The 23,431-nt window shown below is 35.9% G+C and overlaps 1 protein-coding gene across 1 annotated transcript in view; it reads left to right on the top strand.

The window, feature by feature from the left end:
• Nucleotides 1–23,431, top strand: part of CCDC171 (coiled-coil domain containing 171) — a 298,734-nt gene that overhangs the window by 75,419 nt on the left and 199,884 nt on the right. The window contains exons 10-11 of the mRNA XM_090274081.1: nt 1,236–1,374; nt 16,778–16,880. Coding sequence (XP_090130207.1) covers nt 1,236–1,374; nt 16,778–16,880 — 242 coding nt within the window. The remainder of the gene's footprint in view (nt 1–1,235; nt 1,375–16,777; nt 16,881–23,431) is intronic.

The raw sequence follows: 23,431 nt of genomic DNA, 5'->3' as shown, positions 1-23,431 counted from the left end.
GTAGCACGTTTTATGATGTTCTATTTTGTGTATTGTCTGTCTGCTTATGTTGAGGCTAACTTTGTTTTGTTCACTGCTGTCTCCCAAAGCCTAGAATAGTGCCTGGCACATAGAGTTATTCAAGATTAGCTGAGTCATCAAATAAATAAATAATTAATAATTGTCTCAGTTTAAATTGGATTAGTTAAAGTGTACCAAACATAAGTTATTCTTAAACTCTCTAACAGAATTGGAAATCATTATGTTCCTACACCTCAGAAATTCTATCATATTTAAGTCTAAGAGACAGCCCTCCTGGACTCCTGTCTCCGCCTTCTCCATTCTGGACAAATTGCTTTCTGGCTCCCTTTTCACAGTCATCCTGGGACTTCCCTTCACCACTGTCCTTGGAATTCCCGCTACTCTTCTTCTACGTTGGATCTCGTTTGCTGATTTTGTGCCTTCTTCCTTGTTTGATTAACTCCCTTGTAAAGTAGCTTCTTGAGAAATTACACATTAAAGGAAAATTTTAAAACCTTCATTCTGAAAATGTCTTCTTTTGATCTTTATCTTCTTCCATAGTTCAGATGGCTGTTCATTCAGTTTTAGTGTCAAGAAGCCTGAAGTCATTTGGTGGATTATCTACAACAATTTTTAAACTAAAATAATTCTAAGCTATTTTTCATCATACGTCCATGCAAGAATATAAATACAATTTAATGTCAGCTTGAGAAAAATTTAAGTAGGAATGCATATCCTTTGAAAAGTAATTCATGTGTTTTCATAGTGAATATGAATGATTTTTGATAATTCTTGTTTTAGATTTTCCATGCCACCACACTTGCATGGACATTCGGGAATAAAACATTAGCTCCATTTCTAATGCGATACTTCAACTTGAAAATTATTTGATAGGACTGTTGTGTCTTGGAGCAGTTTCTGAGCTAATTGAACTGTGGCGTGTGGGTTTGGTACATCCAAAATAACAGCAAGACCAAACCATTACTAAACATATCTTGCTTATAACATTGAGCATAGGACAATATCTGCTAACAAAAGGGGGGCTATTATTCATTTAGAGTCTTTCCTTTAAGGATGTGCAGTCATTTTTATTTGAAAAAAGGAGAGGTGACCTATTAAAGCCTTTTGTCTTGAAAACATGATGTATAGTATACCTGCTACTTATCTTGAAGGTGTATAATAGGACTTTATAAAAGTATATTTGAAAAACTTGCTCTGATGTTTTAACTTTTCAGATTAGAAAGAGAGTATGTCTCCAAAACCAAGAAATTAAATGAAGAGATTGAGGAACAGAAGAAAGTAATTACAGACCTTTCAAAGAGACTCCAGTATAATGAAAAAAGTTGCAGTGAATTACAGGAAGAACTTGTAATGGTAAGGATAAAAAAAAAAACAAAACCCTATGGCAATTATTTTATTGGATCACATTTGATGTTTAACAGGTTTTTTCCTTTACAACATGCCATATAATAATAGTATGAAATTAATTTAGTGACATCGATATAAAATTTCAAAATTAGAAATGCTTATTACAACTAAGATGTACATAATAAAACTCTCTTGTTTGGAATTATTGGGAAAACTAATTGAATTCATGAAAACTGAATTATAGAATGTTTTAAAATTTATTCAGTGGTTTTTACTTATTTATTTATTTTTAAGTGCATGAAACAATGTTAGGTGGATGGGGGAATCAGGGTTTATAACTAATAGATCTAAGGATTTCAGAGACTCCCTTTTTGTAATGATTTTGTACCTGATCACTTTGTTTCCATTCCACAATAAACTAGCTTTCACACCATCACCAAATTTATCTAACATATTGATCTATTCTTGTCACCCTTTATTCAGAAACAGTCACTGTCTGCCCGTTGCTTTCAGAATAAAGTCCAGCTTCTTGTCTAAGGCCCTTTTCTCGGCTCCGTGTAAACTTTCCCAGCTTCTTCTTTTGCCGTTGCCTTACTTGAGCCACAGTAAGGTTACTTTGCTCTGATAACCTCACTACCTGGGCAGCTTCCCATGATTCCATCTTTCCCTACTCTGTTACCCACCTCAAGTCAGAATTCTGCTCCGGCCCACTTTGTGCTCCTTTGGTACTTAGTTTAGCATTGGTTATCATACACCCATCAAAATCTGATGTGTATCATCTGTCCTAAAAACTGAATGCACTGAGGTTAACTTAATTCATCTTACAGCTGAGATTACACTATAGTATTTGCCTCAAAAAAACATTTATTAGGTGGATTTATTTGGTTGGTGCAATATACTACAACTCTGCAGTTTGCTGGGAATCATGACAGGGAGGGCAAACAGTGTATACTAATACCCTATCTCCTTTTTGTCTTGTTCACCATATACATACCTTCCTTAGAGACTTGACTACTTCAATTTCAATTATAGCCTACAACTCTTAGTGATATCAGTTGTTGAGGGAAACAAGTCTTTTTTCTCCTTGTTAAAAAAAATCAGGTTCTACTAAGAAGTGGTGGCCAAATCAGTACTGCCCAGATAGAAAGGTTATGATAGCATACAATTGAAACTGTCATTTTCAAATGATCTAGTTTTATATACATTCTCCATTCAACTGAAGATAGTCAATGTGTTCTGACTCAGGGGTTGATATTGCTCGCTCTGTAGTTGAATTTGTTTGCCTGCTTTGGATGTGGAGTTTTAGAAAGTCCTGAGCTCTCTGTGAGCATACCCTGGTGTCTGCTCACTGTCATGTGCTGCCTTGAATTTCGCAGGCTGTTCTGCCTCTTTAACTCCTGATTCAGGAGGGTGAGTCAGTGGTGGGTAAAAACAGGCCAGTCATTGCTTGCTTAGACACTGTACTCAGTAGTTTGGAAAGTGAACCAGTGTTTTAACAGAATGTAATAGTGAAGACAGTCAGCAATATAAATTGCATGCATCCTCCTAATTCTGGTTTTCTAGCACTCCACTGAATAGATACAAAATAAAAGAAGACTGGATTAATTCACTACGGAGGGTACGGGTGCTTTATGATTAAAAAATTTTACTTGGTGCCAACAGGTTTTTACTTTTTAACACTTAGAATTTGGTAAATGGTCTCAAATAAGGCAAGTTGCAGCTCACTAGCAACCCCCTTTTGCTTCTTTGGGCCCTTGGCACTCATCATGTGAGACACTGTTGTTGTATCATAGTGCTGAAGGTGTGGATTGTTTTTCAAAGCTTGATGCATTACTAAAAGCAGTTGAAGAATTCAGTGCTGAGGAGCTAATGGGATGTTCAAGAAACTTATTTAGGTTGTAACCTAAATGATTTACAGTTTATATGGTTCAACCTAAGTATTTATAGTTTATTCTCCTTTTTAAAAAAATTTTATTTTTTAACAAGGTTACTTAATTTAATTTAATTTTAATTTAATTTTATTTATCTCTTTTTAGAGAGAGGGGAAAGGAGAAAGAGAGGGAGAGAAAAATCAATATGCAGTTGCCTCTCATGTGCCCCCAACTGGGGATCTGGCGTGCAACCTACTCATGTGCCCTGACTAAGAATCAATACTCTCCATTTTTCATCTCTCTTAAGCCCCTAGCTTTATGTCTTACTTTCTTCCATCTTTGTTTTTTTTGCTCCTCTTTTTTCCCTTACTGTTGTTAGCTTTTTCTTTTTACTTGTTCTTTTTTATGCTTATTAGAACTGTTGCTCTCTCTTTTAACTGACTATATATAATATGAACTTTTAAAATTATTTAATGAAAATTTATTTAACAGAAAAGGTATTACATTAAATAGTAAGTACAATGTTTTTGTTTTTACTAAAAAGTCTGTCATTTTTTCTGAAAGTATTTTTGTTGTACATAATCTCTTATTACCCTTTTTTCCTTTCAGTAGATTAGTGGCCTTGGGTGGGGGGTAGGAAGTTTTCAAAAATTGTTCTATAAAGAGATATCTATCAAATTAAAAAGTTTAAACCACAGAAAATGGAGGGTTTTTTTTTTTTTTTTTCACTTCTGCATCCTCAAAGTCTGGCTGTTATTTTTGCTTTGAATTCATAATTGTTTTTGATCAAAGAGAAAATGACTTAGGAAGCATTTACCTTTTGTTTTGGAAATGAAACTAACTCTATTTTAATGACATTTCACAACCCTATGTGCCCTAGTGTGTCTTTCCCATAGTTATATTTCTTTTGACCATAATAGTTTCAGTATTTTATAGAATACAGATGGGAAGCAGTAATTACCTACAGGTAATTTTTCTCTCCCTTTGAGATAGTAGCTTGCTTTCTAGTTTAGGTAACGTTCGTGGCCATTATTGAAGTCTTAATTTTTATTTTCTTTGTTGCATTGCAAGAGAAAATTAAAGCCTCTTTCCTCTGTAGGTTTACGAGTGAGATAAAGGTATTATTAATAATATGCAGAGACTTCAGGAAGTTTTGAGACTTAAAATAACAGTTGTATAAAGTAGTATATTATAGCCTTCTAGAGCCTTAGACCTCAACTTGGTCAGGATACATAAAGTGTTAATAAACTAGTTGGAAAGTGATAACTCCTTTGTGTCAAGAGCTATAATACAAATATAGAGTATAATTTTGGAAAAGTCCAAAATATAAACCCAGCTGACTTTAATTGTGCTTTTATATTAATGAGATTAATAGCTAAAAATATGATTAGTAAGTGAATAGTATAGTCTTATCTTTAATGTCACAGAATTAATAAAATTTCAACATTGGACATCTAAGGATTTAATAAAATTAGTTTTGTGTTCTGTATAATACAGTATTGAATTTGATTTTAAAAGTTTTGATTAAAATTGAACTACTAATTTCAAGATCTATGAATTTAATAATGATTTAATCAAGTGCTAAGTAAAACGGAATTTCTAGTTTAAGCTGCTCAGTGATCATGCTTATTAAAGTTCAGAGGCTCAACAGATTCAGTTGGGTCTTTTAGTCATTACTGTGCGTTTTTATATCTGCTTTTCTTGAAGCTGGGGAGCTATCATTTTCAAATTGGTATTATTAGACTTGCTTTGTGCCTTCTACAATGAAATTTTTTTAAGTCCGTCATTTCTTGAGATTTGTTTTTCTGCCACTCAGTAATATTTAGTTACAGCTCTAGGAGAGACCATATATTGGAAAGGGAATTCTAGTTCTCATGAGGTTTTGCTCAAAGAATATTTTATTCTCTAAAGAACTTGTGATTGAAAATGGTCAAGTATATATTTTTTCCCTATACTTTGGGGGCTTGGCTGATTGTATAATAATAATGATTGCTAGCATTAGATAGGGTTTGAGAAAGTGCTTTGATTGCTATGCTTTGTGGTAAAGTTAATGTTTCTTGATAATATTTTTCTTCAAATAATCTATCAGGTTTTCTTTAGAAGGACATGTTTCTGATTTTGCAGGAGGCATTTGAAACTAATGGGCTAAAAATATACCATTCTAAATTTTACCAAAAAAATTGTTGATTCTTGTTTTCACCCAGAATAGGAGTAGTATTTATATGCGAGCATTGTTTTTGATAATATAAACATCATTTTCTGTCTCTGTTAATGGTCCATAAAAATTTAATACTATTAAGTAGTATTCATCAAATGTGTGTATTTGTATTTATGTATTTAAATGTTTATTTTATGACTGGCTTTCTAAGCTTATTATATGAGCATAAAATTTTTGAAATTTATTCTTATATAAATTATTAACTTTAGAAATTTCAAATGTCATTTTTGACTTGTGGAAAAGTGAAATACAATTGTGTGTGTGCGTGTGTGTGTGTGTGAGAGAGAGAGAGAGAGAGAGAGAGAGAGAAGGGGTGTTATGTCAAAGCCTGTATTCAGATTGGAAGGAGCATCTTCTGAAAAATAAACTAATTGTAAAGCTACACAAGGGAGGGCGACATTCCATCATAGGAGATGAATAATTGAGATGATAGAAAGCTCACATCCATGGAAGTAGCATAGGTAAGCAAGGAGGGAAAGAAATAGTAAATGCTTTTACAAAGAGATATTAGCTCTCATTAATATGATCAAGGAAAAGCTGTAGGTGGTGATGATTATGAAAGCTACCCAGATCAGCTGAGCCAGCTCTCCCTGACTCCTTACAAAACACTGGGCATGTACTGCTAGGCACTAGGTAGATGATGTGATGACAGTGTGAGAGCTGTGGAGCAAATGGATGTGACGTGATGTACAGGTTCCAGTGCTCCCTTGTTTTTACTCAGAAATCCTTTGAAATGGCTTGAAATAGATTCAGATTGAGTTTAAAAACTTACTAGAGTTAAAAAATGTTCGTGACTGTTTCCAAAGTTCAACCTATGTTCAAAATACTGATTTTATTTTTGAAAAACCTTAGTAACTTCTGTGGATGTATAGTTTTATGGGATTTGTTGAATCAACAATTTAACATTTAACTTAAACTTATTCTTTATGTCATATGGGAAAACATGTTAATCAAAAATTAGAAACTTTGGCCCTGACTGATGTGGTTCAATGGATTGAGCACTGACCTGTGAACTGAAAGGTCACTGGTTTGATTCCCAGTCCAGGCACATGGCTGGGTTGTGGGCCAGGTCCCCAGTTGGGGTTGTGCGAGGGGCGACGGATAGATATTTCTCTCACACATTGATGTTTCTCTCTCTCTCTTTCTTGCTTCCTTCTCATCTCTCTAAAAATAAATAAATAAATACATCTTTTTAAAAAATTAGAAACTTTGTATTTTATCTTTGGTTGGCACTTTATTTTTAACCCAAAGGTTTTGTTTATTTAGGTAATAGATTCTGTTTTTATTCTAGAATTTCTTGCTTATCAAAAGGCTATTAAGAGAACTATCAGGATTGGGAACAAAATTTAAATATAAATAAATCCACGTTAAAAACAAACAAACCCAAATGCTTGTGCTATATGAATGAAGAACAGAAGTTTCATTTATAAAACTAAAACAATTTATTAGTAAAAAATTCTTGTCAACCGTAAAACAAGTACGGTTTTTCTAGTCAATAGTAGATTCATAAACCTATTAAATATAAGTAAAATTTCTGTTGGCTGTAAGGCTCTTAGCCAGATATGTGTGTACATAATTATAGTACTACTAATTGTAATAGTAGATTTCAGGACTAATTAATTCTTCTTAAGCCTTGTGGCATTCATCAAACCTCTTCTCCGTTCTTTGAAAAATTTTACACAAGTCAATGTTTCCTGGCTAATTTGACATTAAATTTGATTTCAAATTGTAATGGTGTTGTTGAACTTGTAGCTCATTTTTTAGTCAGGATTGAGCTCTGTATTGAAAGAGAAGACTTATTGTTGAACTAGGAATTAAATGAAACTTCATATTGAGATGACTCCAAGTATCCAATTTTTCTGGATTTCTACATTTATTTTTCTGTAAATTTTTGTCCCTTGATATTGATGGGGTCCTAGCCTCAGATGGCACAGCATAACAGGGAGAACATGTATTTCGGAGACAGATTGATCTGGGTTTTAATCCCAGGCCTATCACATAACTGTTATGTGACTCCTGGTGATATGATCCCTCTGCATCTGTTTGCTCATTTGTAAAATGGCGCTAATAATATTAACTATGCAGGATTTTTGGTGAGCATTAAAGATAGTATATATTTTTACTGAAATTTAGATTTTACTCTTTAAGAAAGAAACTTATATATTCTTCAAGAGCTTGAGATAACATTTACATAGCATGCAATTTAACTGTTTAAAATATACAGTTTAATGACTTATCCCAACCCCTCCAGCCATAGGCAACCTAATCTTTCTATCTCTACTGATTTACCTATTCTGGACATGACATATAAATGGAATTATACACTATGTGGCCCTTTGTGTCTGGCTTTTTTCACTTAGTTAAAAAAAAATTAATTATGTTGTTAGAGTAATCCCAATATTTTTTCTCTTTGCTCCCCTCTGCCCAGTACCCCTCTTCCCTCCAGCAATCCCACCCCTCTTAGTTCATGTCCATAGGTTCTGCATGTAAGTTCTTTGGCTTCACCCTTTCCTATATTATTAACTTCCCCCTGTCTATTTTGTACCAACCAATTATGCTTCTTAATCCCCACCATTTCCCCATTTCTCCTCCTTCCCTCTTCCAGGTGATAACCCTCCAAATGAAGCCTATACCTATGATTCTGTTCCTATTCTGGTTTGCTTAGTTGGATTTTGTTTTTATTTTTTAGATTCAGTTGTTGATAGTTGTGACTTTGTTGCCATTTTAATCTTCATAGTGTTGATCTTCTTTTTCTTAAATAAGTCCCTTTAACATTTCATATAATAAGGGCTTGGTGATGATGAACATTTTTAGTTTTACCTCGTCTGGGAAGCATTTTATCTGCCCTTCCATTCTAAATGATAGCTTTGCTGGATAGAGTAATCTTGGTTGTAGATCCTTGCTTTTCATCACATTGAATATTTTTTGCTAGTCCCTTCTTGCTTGCAAAGTTTCTTTTGAGAAATCAGCTGATAGTTTTATAGGCACCCCTTATAGGCATCTCTCTGCCTTTCTGTTGCTGCTTTTAAGATTCTCTCTTTATCTTTTACCTTTGGCATTTTAATGGTGATGTGTCTTGGTGTGGTCCTCTTTGGATCTAGCTTGTTTGGGACTCTGTGCTTCCTGTACTTGTATGTCTGTTTTCTTTGCCAAATTTGGGAAGTTTTTCTTTATTATTTTTCCACATGAGCTTTCAATTTCTTGCTCTTCCTCTTCTCCTTCTGCCACCCCTATGATTCAGATGTTGGCACATTTAAAGTTGTCCCAGAGGTTCCTAAGCCTCTCCTCATTTTTAAAAATTCATGTTTCCTCATTCTGTACTGGTTGACTGTTATTTTCTTCCTTAAATTCCAAATCATTGATTTGAACCCTGGTTTACTTCCCTTCACCATTGGTTCAGTGTGGATTTTCCTTCGTTTCATTTAGCAGAGCCATCACTTCTTCCCTTATGCATTTGCTGCACTTAGGCTTATCTGTCAAGCCTGTGAGTATTTTTATCACCAGTGTTTTGAACTCTACGTCTGTTAGGTTGGTATCTCCTTGTTGCTTAGTTCTCCCACTGAAACCTTGATCTGTTTCCTCTTTTGGCCATACTTCTCTGCCTCCTCATCTTGACAGGCTACCGTGTTTGTTTGCCTCTGTGTCTCAGGTAGAGCTGTCACACCTGTTACATTGTAAGGGGTGGAGCCTAGGTAGTCGTCAGTACAGGGTGACCTGTTTCACCACATTGTGGTGCTGTATTTGGGGAAGGGGTCAGAGAGGGAACAATGCCACTAATTCAGCACTCGTCCCTTTTCCAGGCACTTTTTCCACTTCTGTATGAGACTGGTGCCTCTCTAGCTGTTGCCCTGGCTGTTGTTCCCAGTGTGAATGGGTCTGTGGATGTTCTAGGACCATGGGGGCCCTTTAAACAAGTGGACTCTGCTGAGAGACCAGCAGTTTCTTCCTTTGCCTCAACCTCCACTGGTTTGCACAGTAAGAAGCAATGAGTCTTGATTTTCCCTGGTGCTGGAACCGTGAGCTGTGCAGTCCAGTCTGGTCCTGGGAGCGCTCTCCAGGTGTCCCTCCCTAGTTTTTAAAACGTGCTTTCCACCGGTCTGCTGCTGCCACTGCTGCCACCACCACACCACATCCTCTCCACCCCAGTTCCGCCCTTCCGACCTGTCTAGATGAGTATTTCTTCTTTATATATTTGCTTGTTGGACTTCCGTACAGCTCGATTTTCTGGAACTTCTGGTTGTCTCTAGTTTTGAGGTAGTTGTATTCCTGCTTAGTTGTGGAGGGAGACACAGCCTGTCTGTCTAGGCCTCCATCTTGGCCAGAAGTCCTTTTTTTCAGTTAGTTTAACATTTTTGAAATTCATTCATATCGTACCATTGATCAGCACGTGTTTCTTTTTCTGCCTGAATAATATTCTATTTGCATGGATATATAAACTCTTATTTGTTTATTCATCAGTTGATGGACAATTGAATTACTTCAACTTTTTTGCTATTATGAAAAATGTTAAGAACATTCATGTACAAGTTTTTGTGTGGATGTATATTTTCATTTCTATTAGGTGTATACTTCAGAGTACAATTGCTAGGGCATATGGTAACTCCAATTTTAATATTTTGAGGAACTTTCAAAGTGTTTTCCAGGGTGGCAGCATCATTTTACATTCCCAGCAAAAGTATATGAGAATTCCAGTTCTTTAGCTATCTTTGCTAACAATTATCACCTGTCCTTTTATATATTCATCCTTGTGTTTGTAACACTATATGGTTTTGATTTTCAGTTTCCTGATGATTAATAATATTGAGCATCTTTTTATATGTTTACTGGCCATTTGTATTTTTTTAGAGAAGTGTCTTCAGATTTGTCCATTGGGGTCTTGTCTTTTTATTGTTTAGTTATAAGAGTTCTTTATATATTCCAGATAAAACTTTGTCAGATACATGACCTGCAAAATTTTCTCCCATTCTATGCGTTGTCTTTATTTTTCTGATAGTGTCCTTTGAAGCACCACAGTTTTAAATTTGAGGATTAGTAAGTTTCCTTGAAAGAAAGTTTCTCCTTTGCCCTTAGGACAATTTTCATAGTTTATATGATTAAAAAAATTTTTTCACTAGTTAAATTGTTTTGCTAGCTAGAGGGTTCACCAAGCTTCTTATTTCATTATTCCAAAAGTTCTTCCTCACAAAATGTTTTAGTATCCTAAAGGTTTAATTTTTTCTAGGTCTTCTTATTCAGCATTTGCCTAGTAGTATCATGTATTATTTTTCCATAGAAACTCTAACATTATATTCACAAGTTATATGCACACACATACACCACACTGTTATTTTAATACATACTGTATAGCAAACTCCAGGAATATATACATGCTTTTCTTCTTTTTCTCAGACTCTTTAAAAGACTTAAGATTAGATAAAGTAATTATAACAATGTGTTATGGGGTTTGTAACATATAGAAATAACATGCACAAAAAATGGGAGAGAAAAGAGAGCTGTATAGGAATGAGTTTTCTATATAAGTTTGGAATTAATTCAGTGTAAATATGAAGTAGAGTTTGCTAAGTTAAGATGTATATGATAAGCCCTAGAGAAATCACTAAGAAAAAAACAAAACAATAAAGTCGAGCAATCATTAAATGAATTAAGATGTTACACTGGAAAATACCTATTTAATACAAATGCAATAACGGAGGGGTAGAGGAATGAGACAGGAATGAGGCATGTGAAAACAAAAAGCAGAATGGCAATACAACCATATCAATAATTCCTTAAATATGAGTAGCTTAAGTAACCTAATCAAAAGGCAAAGATTGTCAGATTAGATTAAAAAACCCCAACAAGATTCAACCATATACTTACTGTCTATAGGAAACACACTTGATAATAAAAGATATAAATAGGTTGGAAGAAAAAGGGTGGAAAAATATACCATGCACATGACAAACTAAAAGAACTGGAACGAGTATTCTAGTATTAGACAAAATAGACTTTAGAACAAAAATATTACTAGCGATAAAGAGGAAAATCTTGTAATGATAAAAGGGTTAATCCACCAGGAATATCAAACAATATAAGCATATTTGCACCCAGCAATAGAACTCCAGTTAACATGAAACAAAAACTGACAGAATTAAAGAAAGAAATAATAATATTTGGAGACTTCCATGCCCCACTTTAAATAATAGGCACAACAACTTGGAAGGTCAACAAATAAAGAGAAGAGTTGAACAATACTAAAAACAAACCAGGCATTTATAGAATACTCCATCCATCAACAACAGTATACACATTCTTCTCAAGTGCACATGAAATAGTCTCAGAGATAGATCACATGGTATGACAGAAAACCTCAATAACTTAAAAAAGGATTGAAATCATACATTGTGTGATTTCTTTGACCATAGTTGGATTAAATTAGAAATCAATAACAGAATATTGGGAAAAATTTACACATAATTGAGAAATTAAAAACTATATTCTCTGAAATAACCAATGGGTCAAAAAAGAAATTACAGGGGAATCAGAAAATACTTTGAGATGAATGAAAATTAAAACAGTGTAACATACCTATGTGATGTTGCTAACACAGTGCTTAAGAGAGAAGTTTATAGCTGTAGTCACATATGTTTAAAAAAACCCTCAAATTAATAACCTGACCACCCACCATAAGAAACTAGAAAAAGAAGAGCAAACTAAACTAAAACAAATGGAATAAAAGAAACAATACAGACTATAGCAGAAATAAAATAATGATACAAAATAATAGAGGAAATCAATTAAACCAAAAGTTGATTCTTTGAAAAGGTAACTAAATTAGACTTCTGGCCAAGATGGAGGCGAAGGTAGACACACTTTGCCTCCTTACACAACCATAGAAGGATTAAAACTACCTCAAAACAAACAACAACCAGAACTGCCAGAAAATTGAACTGTATGGAAGTCTGACAACCAAGGATTTAAGAGGAAATATTCATTCAAATAGGTAGAAGGGGAGCAGCGGGGGTGGAGAGGACGCTGTGTGGTGGAGTCGAGGTGATTGTGACAAGACACCAGCTGCAGCTGGCAGAATAAGTGGTCCCGCATTCACGTGTGGCAGATAAAAGCTGGGAGGAACACCTTGGGAGAGATCCCAGCCCCAGGCTAGACTGCGCAGCTCATCATTTCAGGGCTGGAAAAGTAAAACCTCATAGGGAATCAGGGATACCAGAAGGAGAAGAGGAAGAACAAGAAATTGAAAACTTATCTGAAAAAATAAGGAAAGAAAACTTCCCTAATTTGGCAAAGGGAACAGACACATAAGTCCAGGAAGCACAGAGAGTCCCAAACAAGTTGGATCCAAAGAGGACCACACCAACACATATCATAATTGAAATGACAAAGGCTAAAGATAAAGAGAGAATCTTAAAGGCAGCAAGAGAAAAGAAGAGGATTACCTACAAAGGAGTTCCCATAAGACCATCAGCTGACTTCTCAAAAGAAACTTTAGAGGCAAGAAGGGTACTGGCAAGAAGTATTCAAAGTGTTGAAAACCAAGGACCTACAACCAAGATTACCCTATCCAGCAAAGCTATCATTTAGAATAGAAGGGCAGATGAAGTGCTTCCCAGACAAGGTAAGGTAAAGGAGTTCATCATCACCAAGCCATTATTATATGAAATGTTAAAGGGACTTATTTAACAAAAAGAAGATGATCAAAACTAAGAACATTAAAATGACAACAGACTCACAACTATCAACAACTGAATATAAAAAACAAAAATAAAAACAAACCAAGCAAACAACTGGAAGGGGAAGAGGATTATAGATATGGAGATTACTTGGAGGGTTATCAACTGGGAGGGGGAAAGGAGAGAATGGGGAAAGAGATACAAGGATTAAGAAGCATAATTGGTAGGCACAAGACAGACCCACGGATGTTAAGAATAGTAAAGGAAATAGAGAAACGAAAGAACTCACATGCACTACCCATGGACATGAACTAAGTGGGGGGATTGCTGGAAGGAAGGAGGTACCAGGCAGAGGGGGGCAAAGGGGAAACAATTGGGACAACTGTAATAGCATGATCAATGAAAGATACTTAAAAAAAGAAAAGGTAACTAACTTAATATTTAGCCAGACTGACCTAGGAAAAAAAGGAAGAGACCAAATTATTAAAATCATGAGTGAAAGAGATGACAGAAGTTACTGATCTTATTGAAATAAAAAGAGATAAAAGAGAATATTGTGAACAACTACATATGCCAACAAACTAGTTTAGATGGAATAGAGAAATTTCTAGAAAGACACACATTATCAAAAATGGTAAAGAAGAAATAGAAAATATGGATATGCCTATAACAATAAAGAGATTGACTTAGTAATCAGGCAGCTTCTCACAAAGTAAAGCTCAGGCCCAGATGGTTTCACCGGTGAATTCTTAACACCAATTCTTCACAAATTCTTTTGAAAATCAGAAAAGGAGGTAATTCTTTCCATCTTATTTTGTGAAGTTGGTAATATTACCCTGGTTAAAACAACAACAACAAGACAAAGACATCACAAGAAAAGAAAACTCAGACCACTATCCCTTTTATTATCAAAATCCTCAATAATATACTAGTCAAGTGAATCCAGCAAGATATACATTTTATATTATGATCAAGTGGGATTTATCCCGAGAACGTAAGACTGGTTTAACATCTGAAAATCAGGTAGTGTAATAGAACTTATTAATGGAATGACAAAAGCCACGTGATCATCTCAATAGACAGAGAAAAAACACTTGATAAAATCCAACATTCCTTCATGATAAAAATGCTGAACAAACTAGGAATAGAAAGGAACTGCTTCAACCTGGTAAAGAGCATCTATGAAAAACCTGCAGCTAACATCAAAGTTAATGGCAAAAGACTAATTGCTTTTCTCCCCCAGAGATCATGTAACAGAGCCCACAGGCTGTTCAGTTATTAGGGGCCCGATTGCCCACCGCCAGAAGCGTAACTCTCAATATCAGAGTTTGGTGAAAAGAAAAATAATTGTTTATTTAATGGTTATATAGATTTAGATTATTTGTGGATTTCTGCCATTGTCTTATTTTCTTTAAAACACCCACAAACACATAGTTCTGGCTCCCCCTACCAAACCAGACTAGTTTTAAAAAAGTCAGAGATACAGTCTTCCTACTTCCCAGACACAGTTCAGCTTTACTGGTGGCTCCCAATCATTCGATACTGATTGGGGAGGTTTTGCCTGTGTTGCGTTGCCCTCCAGCTCTTAATGCAGAACCATGTGGAGTTTCCAGCCTCCTTGTAAGCCACATGGAGTGCTCCCTTTCTTTTCCAAGCCGCATGGTGTTCTCTTCCTAAAATGTCTGCTGCTTTTTTAAAAATTCCCGACTGCGTCCTGTGACACAGTGGCTGTGGTGCCCAGTTCTTACCATTCACAGAATCTTGCACAGGCTCTGTATGTTCTTTCTGCACCATTCCATGGTTAAAACCCCTCCCATCTTCTTGGGGCCTTGGAAGAACCAAACCCACTTACATAACTAAGACATTAGCTACTAACCATAGTCATGCAAAGGCATCTTAAAAGCTGTTCCCTTTTCCACATCCCCCAATCTGCAGGCTCTGGGGATTTTTGGAGACCCCCCACTCTGTAACAGTCAGGCTCATGAGAGGGTTTATATTCTCACCATGTCTAGTCAGCATTGTATTGGAGGTTCTAGCCAGGGCAATTAGGCAAGAAAAAAAAAAAGGTATACATTTTGGAAAGGAAGAAATAAACTGTCTCTTCACAGGTGATGTGATCTTATATACTAAAAATTCTAAGGGGTATACACACATCACCCTACTGTTGGATATTAGGACTAATAAATGAGTTTAGCAAGGTGGCACATACAATGCAAGATTAATACACAAAGTCAGTTATCTGTGCCCTAGCAATGAACAGTACAAAACTGAAATAAAGGAAATAATTCCATTTATAGTACCATCAAAAAGAGCGAAACACTTAGGAATAACAAAAGAAGTGCAAGTATTATGTGCTAAAAACTACAAATCACCACTGAATGAAATTAAACAAAACCTCAGTACATGGAAAGACACCCCGTGTTCATGGATCATAAGAGTTACTATTGTTACTTGTTAAAATGTTAGTACTCAAATTGATGTATAAATTAAATGTATTTTCTGTCATAATCCCAGATGGCTTTTTGCAGAAATTGACAAGCTGATTCTAAAATTCATATGGAAATGCAAGAGATGTAGAACAATAGCCAATGTAATTTTGAAAAAGAATAAAATTGGAGGAGTAACATTTTCCAATTTATTTTTTTATTTTTTATTTTTCAACCACAGTTTACATTCAATTCTATTCCACCCTAGTTTCAGATACACAGCAAAGTGGCCAGAAAACCATGTGCTCTACAGAAAACCATGTCCACCACCATCCCAACCACAAACCTGGCCCCATATCCCGCTCTCTTAACATTGACTATATTCTCCATGCTGCAATCTGTATTTCTGTGGCTGTTCTGCAATTACCAATTTGTGCTGCTTAATCCCTTCACCTTATTCACCCAGTTCCACAAATCCACTCCACTCTCACAGCTGTTACTCTGTTCTCTGTATCTATGAGTGTCTTTCTATTTTGTTTATTTGTTTCTTTAGATTTCACATATAAGTGAAATTATATCCAATAAAATTTCCAATAATCCAATCCAATCCACTTTAATCCAATCTAGTCCAATCCAGTTCAGTCTAGGCTAATCCAATCAACATCATCTAACCCAATCCAGTGTTACCAAGATCTGGCTCTTCTACCTTCTAAGAGTCTTTCTAGTGTATAAATCCCCTTTCACTCCTAAGACCCTATCTGAAGCTACCATCACCTCTTAAGTAGACTAATATAGTTCCTTCTAGTTGGTCCTACTGCATTCACTCTTGACCACTATTTGGCAGTTTGCTATATGACTGCCAGCATGATATTTAAAGTGTTCCTAATTTCTCTGTGTCTCAGTTTCTTACCTGTAAAACTGGTATAATAATAGCTCTTCCCACATAGGGTTGTTGTAAGAATAAAAATAATTACTATGCACAAAGTACTTAGAATCATTCTTTAGAATAGTGTCAGGCACTAAGGACTCAGTGAATTTTTATTGACACCTTACACAGTATTACATTATACAGTGTTACATTAAGACAGAAAGAGGTTTATTAATAATAAACTTGAATGGGGTAATTATTAGCTTGTTTAGCTTTAATTGTGCTATATACGTTCACACAAAAAATCTGTAGCTCTTATGCGTGACCTTATTATGTGTAATTTTTTTCTTAATTAAAAGGCTAAGAAGCACCAGGCCTTTCTAGTAGAGACGTGTGAAAATAACGTGAAAGAATTGGAATCGATCTTGGACAGCTTTACTGTGTCGGGCCAGTGGACATCAGGTTAGTGGAAGGTATAAAATGACAGATGCATCTGTCAGTGTTCCAAAGTCACTCCATTTTGGGAATTCTGCAGATGCCTCTTACAGTCCCTCATCTCAACATGTTTTGATTTGATGACATGATAGGAACAGTCCTCACAGCGGTCAGTTGGCCTAGCTGGCTAAGAAAGGGTGATGGAATGTGGACCTGCTGTTGTCCTTCCAGAACTTGATTTACAAGTGTCGGGGTCTGGGTGATTGGACAGACAAGGGCTCACTTGCTGTGTTCTGAATCCAACTGAGAAAAAAGTCCTTACAGTATACCTGCAAGGGGAGCAGATGTTTCGATCAAACTGAGCCAAATTCGGAGGCAACCTTCAGCAACTTAAAGGTCATGCATTCAAAAGGTTATGTAGGACGCAGACTGCAACACAGTGCATGTTCTACATGTTGCTTTCTAAGCTGATTTTCCCCTTCATTTCCTATTGCCACATATATTCTCTCTAGATAAAAATGCTTGGGTAGAATGTTTTGGTTTTCGTATTAGCACACTTAATATGATAAAGAACTATAAAAATTGTATACTAGGTAGTTATATTTTAGGAACTAGCAAAAGCATTAGTTGGGTAATGAATGCTGCCCATGATTTCTACTTCCTTGAATTTTTGTTCTTATACCATTATATGTGCTATAGTAGCTTTGACTGAACTACTTTTACTTTTCTACTTAAGCTTTCTTTTGACATACTGTCAGACTTGAATTATTTAGTTGTTTTCTGCCTCTTCATAAAGGACATACAATTAAATTCCTTGCACTTTAAAATTGAGTTCCAGGACTCATTTTTTTTTTTTTTTAAAGGAATCAAATGGATATTGGCAAATGAGTTCTTTAGGAAACTCTCAAGTTCAGGCAAGTTTGTTGTCCTGGAAAGAGCAGAAGAATTGATCAAGACCCATTTTTACCTAACAGACCTACAAATTTCTATTGGTGAACTATTAGAAATTTAGTATGCTTTGCTATTATCTATTTCTGGGGTCTGTTTTTCTCCATATTTTTTTAGTAGTAATTTTATGAAATTAATGTATAACTTCTTTTATTTCATGGTTTGTTACTGTAGAAAAAAATCAAGGAATATAAAAGTGACATAAAAAGATGGATATCCAGTTTTCAAATATATTTGGTAAAATTTTGGAGGATAAAAATTACTTTTGCAATGGTACTATTTTATTATTGAGATATATCATTGTGTAATGATGTAACAAATTACTAAATCATTATAATAATATATTATATGCCTCAAAATTATTTTAAATATTTCTTCAGTGTTGGTTTAGAAAAGCTAAGAGTAATGAAGTCATGTTTCACTTGTATTTTAAAATGAAATCATTGGTAACAAAGCAACTCACCTGCTGTTACTAAGCCTACAGAAAAAGTTACCTTCTGTTAAAGTGTTTCTTTTTATTCTTTTACTAACCATTTTTTTAAACTTCCTAGTTTCTCATATATATGCATACTGTATACATTACAGAGAAACCATTTCTGAAAAAGGGACTGTGTGCTAAATTCATGATTTTTGTACCATTACAGAGTAGTTTTTGTTTCCATATTGAGCACGTTACTCACCTTTTTATCCACCAAGAACCATTCTCCTGTCTCTGTCTTGCCTTAAAGCATGGCCTCTATAAACTGCATGATTGGGACTCCTTTGTCCTCTGCTTCTGGGTGCATTTGGACAGTGGGTGCACCAGCAGATTAAGAGGAAGAAAGAAAAGAAAAAGAAAGTCGGGTACTTATTGCCTCTGCTTCCGCCGGTCCAATGCTTTTCTGGCAGTGGTTTCATTTTCCAGCAGCACCACCTCCTATTAAGCAGATCCCCTTCCACAGCTGTGGATCGTATTGGCCTGTGGTGACAATATTCTGTTCACTTGACCCTTTAGACTTAGGCATAGTATTGACTTTCTCCTCTTGCTGTGATGGTACCTTATCATATTTTTAAATTAATTCTTTTAACCTGTCTACATTTCTGTAAATAGCCTCTTCAATAAGTTCTCTTTTGATGAACCCTTATAAGTTGTCATCTTGTTACCTGCTGATACCCTAATTCACACAGCTGCTTGGGACCTGATTTCATTCCTGCTCTTGACTACATGAAATGGCCCTCTCTAACTATAATGGACTCTCTTTCTGTTTACATTGGCTCAGGTTGGGTTTTTGTTACTTCATCAAGAGGGGCATATATAATAAACTTTATTGCTTAATGGTTTATGGAAGAACCTAGACAATTAAGATTGCCTGCTGAGTTAGGCCTGGCTTCAGCTACACAAAGATGACCAAATATTTGGCTCCTCCCAAGTGAGGTAATTTTAAAACTTAGCTTAGGCTAATTCAAGGATGTACAGTAGGTATGTATATGTATACATCTGCATGTGCGTATGATATAAAAACATGTAATATCTCACAGTATATATACATCTTTGAGAAAAAAGACTTTCAAATAGGGCCATATTCTTACTATGTAATGTAGCATAGCCTTAGAATTTGCTGCACAGTTAACTCAGTTATATTGGTAAGGGCTTTCCAGAGAGATCCTCTGTTTTCCACTTACAGCAATGGTGCTTTACTCCCTTTTATTCCCTCTTCATACCTTTCAGTTCAATGTATACACTACCACCCCCCCCCCCCCCTGCCCTTTCCATTTCAGGGACAGTAATCCATGGTAGAAATTTAGAGGAATGGTTACAAAATTCTTTCTTTCTTTCTTTCTTTTTTTTTGACTTGCTCTTTAAAATGCAATGAATGAAAATTATTTTCCTGAATGAATTTTAGTCCAGAGTTGACAGTAGTTACCAGGTGTTCTATTCCCTGTCTTCAGATTTGGTGATCCTCTATATTAAGAAATATTTCTGAAGCAAGAGTAACTATCACCTTATCTTCATGTAGCAGAAAAGGCAAAGTTTGTTAGTCCAATACATTAAGAAATTTATTTACATGGAGGACTTCACTCGATGTTCCTCACCAGTGATCACTGTCATAGTTTCTTATTTCCTAATGCCTTCAGCTCCTCCTCCCCTTCTTACTAACTGGGCTCTTTGCTTCCACCTTGCTTCCCTGTGGTCTGTTTTCTCTATAGCCACCAGCACAATCATTTGAAATCCTAAATTAGAGCATATCATTCCTCCACCCTAAACCCGGCTGTGCTCTGCATTTCATTAAGAGTAGAAGCTGAAGTGCAATGGTGTGCAAGACCCTACAGGGCCTGCTTCTATCCCTTGTCCTCCCTTTGACCTGTTATTCTGAGTCTTACCCCCTCTGTTTGGGCCACTCTGGCCTCCTGTATTTTGAACACATCAAGGTCCTCTTGCCTTGGGGCCTTTGTGCTGGCCATTTCTTTTACCTGGAAAGTTCTTTATCACAATAATATATATCTGCATAGCTCTCTTTGTCATTTTCCTTAAATCTATGCTCAAACCTCACTTTCTCCAGAAAGCTTACCTACTACCCATTCCCATACCACTTGCCTCACTACCTCTGTCCTTTTTTTGCTTAGTTTCCCCCCACCCCATAGCACTTATTGTGGGTATAACATATTATTTGGTGCATTTATTATTATATCTGTATAGGATATATGTATATATCTTATAGAAACATATATTTGTGTGTATATATATATCTTATATAATACAGATTCTATTTTATATCTATCTATATCAAGATGCTTATTATGGGAATAGTACACATAGTTATGGAGGCTCAGAAATCCCATGATCTGTCCTCTGCAAGTTGGAGAACCAGGAAAGCTGGTAGTATAATTCAGTCTGAATCCAAAGGCCAGAGTGCCTGGGCTGCTGGTGTACATTCTGGAGTTTGAATGCCCAAGAACCAGGAGCTCTGATGTCCAAGAGTAGAAGACGATGGACGTCCCATCTCAAGAAGAAAGAGAATTTGCTCTTCTTCAATGTTTTTGTTCTGTTAAGGGGGGGGGGGGGCTGGGGAAACAGTGGCTTAGACAATACCCATCCACATTGGTGAGGGCAAATCTTTACTCAGTCTAGTTATTCAAATGCTAATTTCTTCCAAAATACCCTCACAGACAAACCTAGAAATAATGTTTTACCAACTATCATATATTCACATCTTTAGCCCAGCCAAGTTGACACATAAAATTAACAATCATAAGTTAATTTTTATAGGTAAGGGCAAGGATCTTTGTCTCTTTTATTTACTTATGTATTGTAATCAGCTAGAACAATACTTGGCACAAAGCAGGTACTCACTAAATATTTGTTGAGTATGAATGAATAAAAGCATGAATGAATTAATATGAGGTTGAAGGTATACCTTACATTTGCATTTAAATTTTTGAGGTTAGAAAGATAGTCATAGAATCTCTAAATTATTGCAGCCTTTGGGTAGCAACCTATAAGGAGTCACCAGGAGATTAACAACCTTCAGTGGAAAAGATGTACAATCTTACATGGGTCCTAGAAATGTCACCTTCATTGCCTACTATAATTAGAGAAGATAGATTCAAAATTAATTGATCAGGGACATCTATTTCCTATTTCTACTTTCCACTGAAGTTGAAATACTCTAGTTGCTCATATATCATTTATTTCCTCATAGAAATTTTTATAGTAGGATGTGTAAGGGGAGAAATCTTTTCCTACTTTGAACCCATGTAGTATTTGTGCCTCAAGTGTTTCATCTAATACGGTTTCGCCTCTGCCCGAGGATGCTAGCTAACATATAGAATGTGACTTTTCCTTCATTAGGTTCATAAAAGAAAGTTTTTCTTGCAGCTTAGTCTTGGATCCTCCTCAGGATGGTTGACTTTCGTGTTGACTGAGACAGAGCCCTCCAACCTCTTCAACCTTTTTTTCCTTGAGGAAGTCATTTGTAATATTCCAGAGGTATTCTTTTTCTTTCTACTGGAGAGGCTGAAGGACCCTAGGAAATAATAGTAATAGTGTTTGATACCTTTAGGCATGTACATATATGCCAGAAATTGGGCAGTTTCAGGAACTGCTGTTAGGAAAATCAGAACAAGCAATCAGACTTTTCTGCTTTCCTTTCTTCTTTTAATGAAGAATTATTGCCTACACTTAGTATTTTCTTGAGAATTTTGTTTTGGTGAACTTCATGGCTGGTATATTTTAACTAGAGAGTAATGAGTTACCGACAAGCTGAGAATGCCTATAGGAGCAGCACATAGGTCTCTTTTGGTGTCATGTGCCAACTTCCTCTCTCCTCTTCCCTTCTCCTAATTCTCTGAGGTTAACAAAGCAAACTTGCCCTACTTCATTGTGCTCATAGCTTCAGCTTGTGAAATCCAGGGGAGTGATTTCACTAAGAATACTCAACATTCTCTAATGGGATCATTAATCACATGGTTATGGTGGCTGAGAAATCCAAGATCTGCCGTTGGCAAACTGGAGACATGGGAGAGCTGATGGTCTAGTTCCAGTCTGACTTGGTAGTTCCGAGAACGAGAGAAGAGGCGATGGCATGAGTTCCAGATTGAGTTTGAGTCCAAAGGCAAGAGAAGACTGATGTCCAGCTTGAAAACAGAGAGAAAGAATTCCTTTTTTCCTAGCCTTTTATGATTTGGCCCCCACATACTGGTGAGGGCAATCTGCTTTACTCAATCTGCTGATTCAGATGTCAGTCTCTTCCAGAAACATCTGGGTGGGACACACCCAGAAATAATGTTTAACTAAAAATCTGGGTCCATGGCCTAGTCACGTTTACACACAAATTAACCATTACATCTCCTTTTCCCTCTCCTTCTAGCCCCCCAAACCACTATTATGCTTTCTGTTTTTATGAATTTGACTATTTTAGCTACCTTGGGTAGTGGAACCATATAGTACTTGTCTTTTTTGTGATTGGCTTATTTCACTTAGCATAATGTGAAGGCTCATCTATGTTATAGTATGTGACAGGAGTTTCTTTATTATTAAGGCTGAATAATATTCCATTATATGTATATATCACATTTTGTTTATGTATTTATCCATTGACAGAACTTTGGGTAGCTTCTGCCTCTTGGCTATTATGAATAGTGCTGCTATGAACATGTATGTACAAATATCTCTTCAGGACCCTGCTTTCAATTCTTTTGGATATATACTCAGAAGTGGGATTGCTGGTCTATTAACTTTTATAACAGAATATGAATGGACTAATAGGTGCTCTGTGAGATGTCTTGTATTCTAGACATACTCTTTCTTAAGACCATTTTTCCCTTGATAATCAAGACCAATTTTCCTTGTTTGTTTTTTGGTTTCCTGGCATAAAGAGCCCAGAAATAACAAGGTAACATTTTTAGCTTCCATTTTAATGGAAGCATTGCTGTGTCCCATGGTGGAAGCATTTCACCCTTGGGAATTAAGATTTAGACCAGTGGAATCCATAGTTTCTGGGATGGGAAGCAGACATTTCACTAGTGGACTGTTAGGTGTAAATAGTGAGATGAACCACTCCCTTTTCTAACATTTGATTCCAGGATCTGTGAATCCTGGCTGTGGGATAAACACAGCATGTATTGATTGCTGACTCAGAACACATGTACCC

This window comes from Furipterus horrens, unplaced genomic scaffold (assembly GCF_987537825.1).
Source record: "Furipterus horrens unplaced genomic scaffold, mFurHor1.1.pri manual_scaffold_4, whole genome shotgun sequence".
Lineage (NCBI taxonomy): Eukaryota > Metazoa > Chordata > Mammalia > Chiroptera > Furipteridae > Furipterus > Furipterus horrens.
This window is presented reverse-complemented; position numbering and strand designations above follow the sequence as displayed.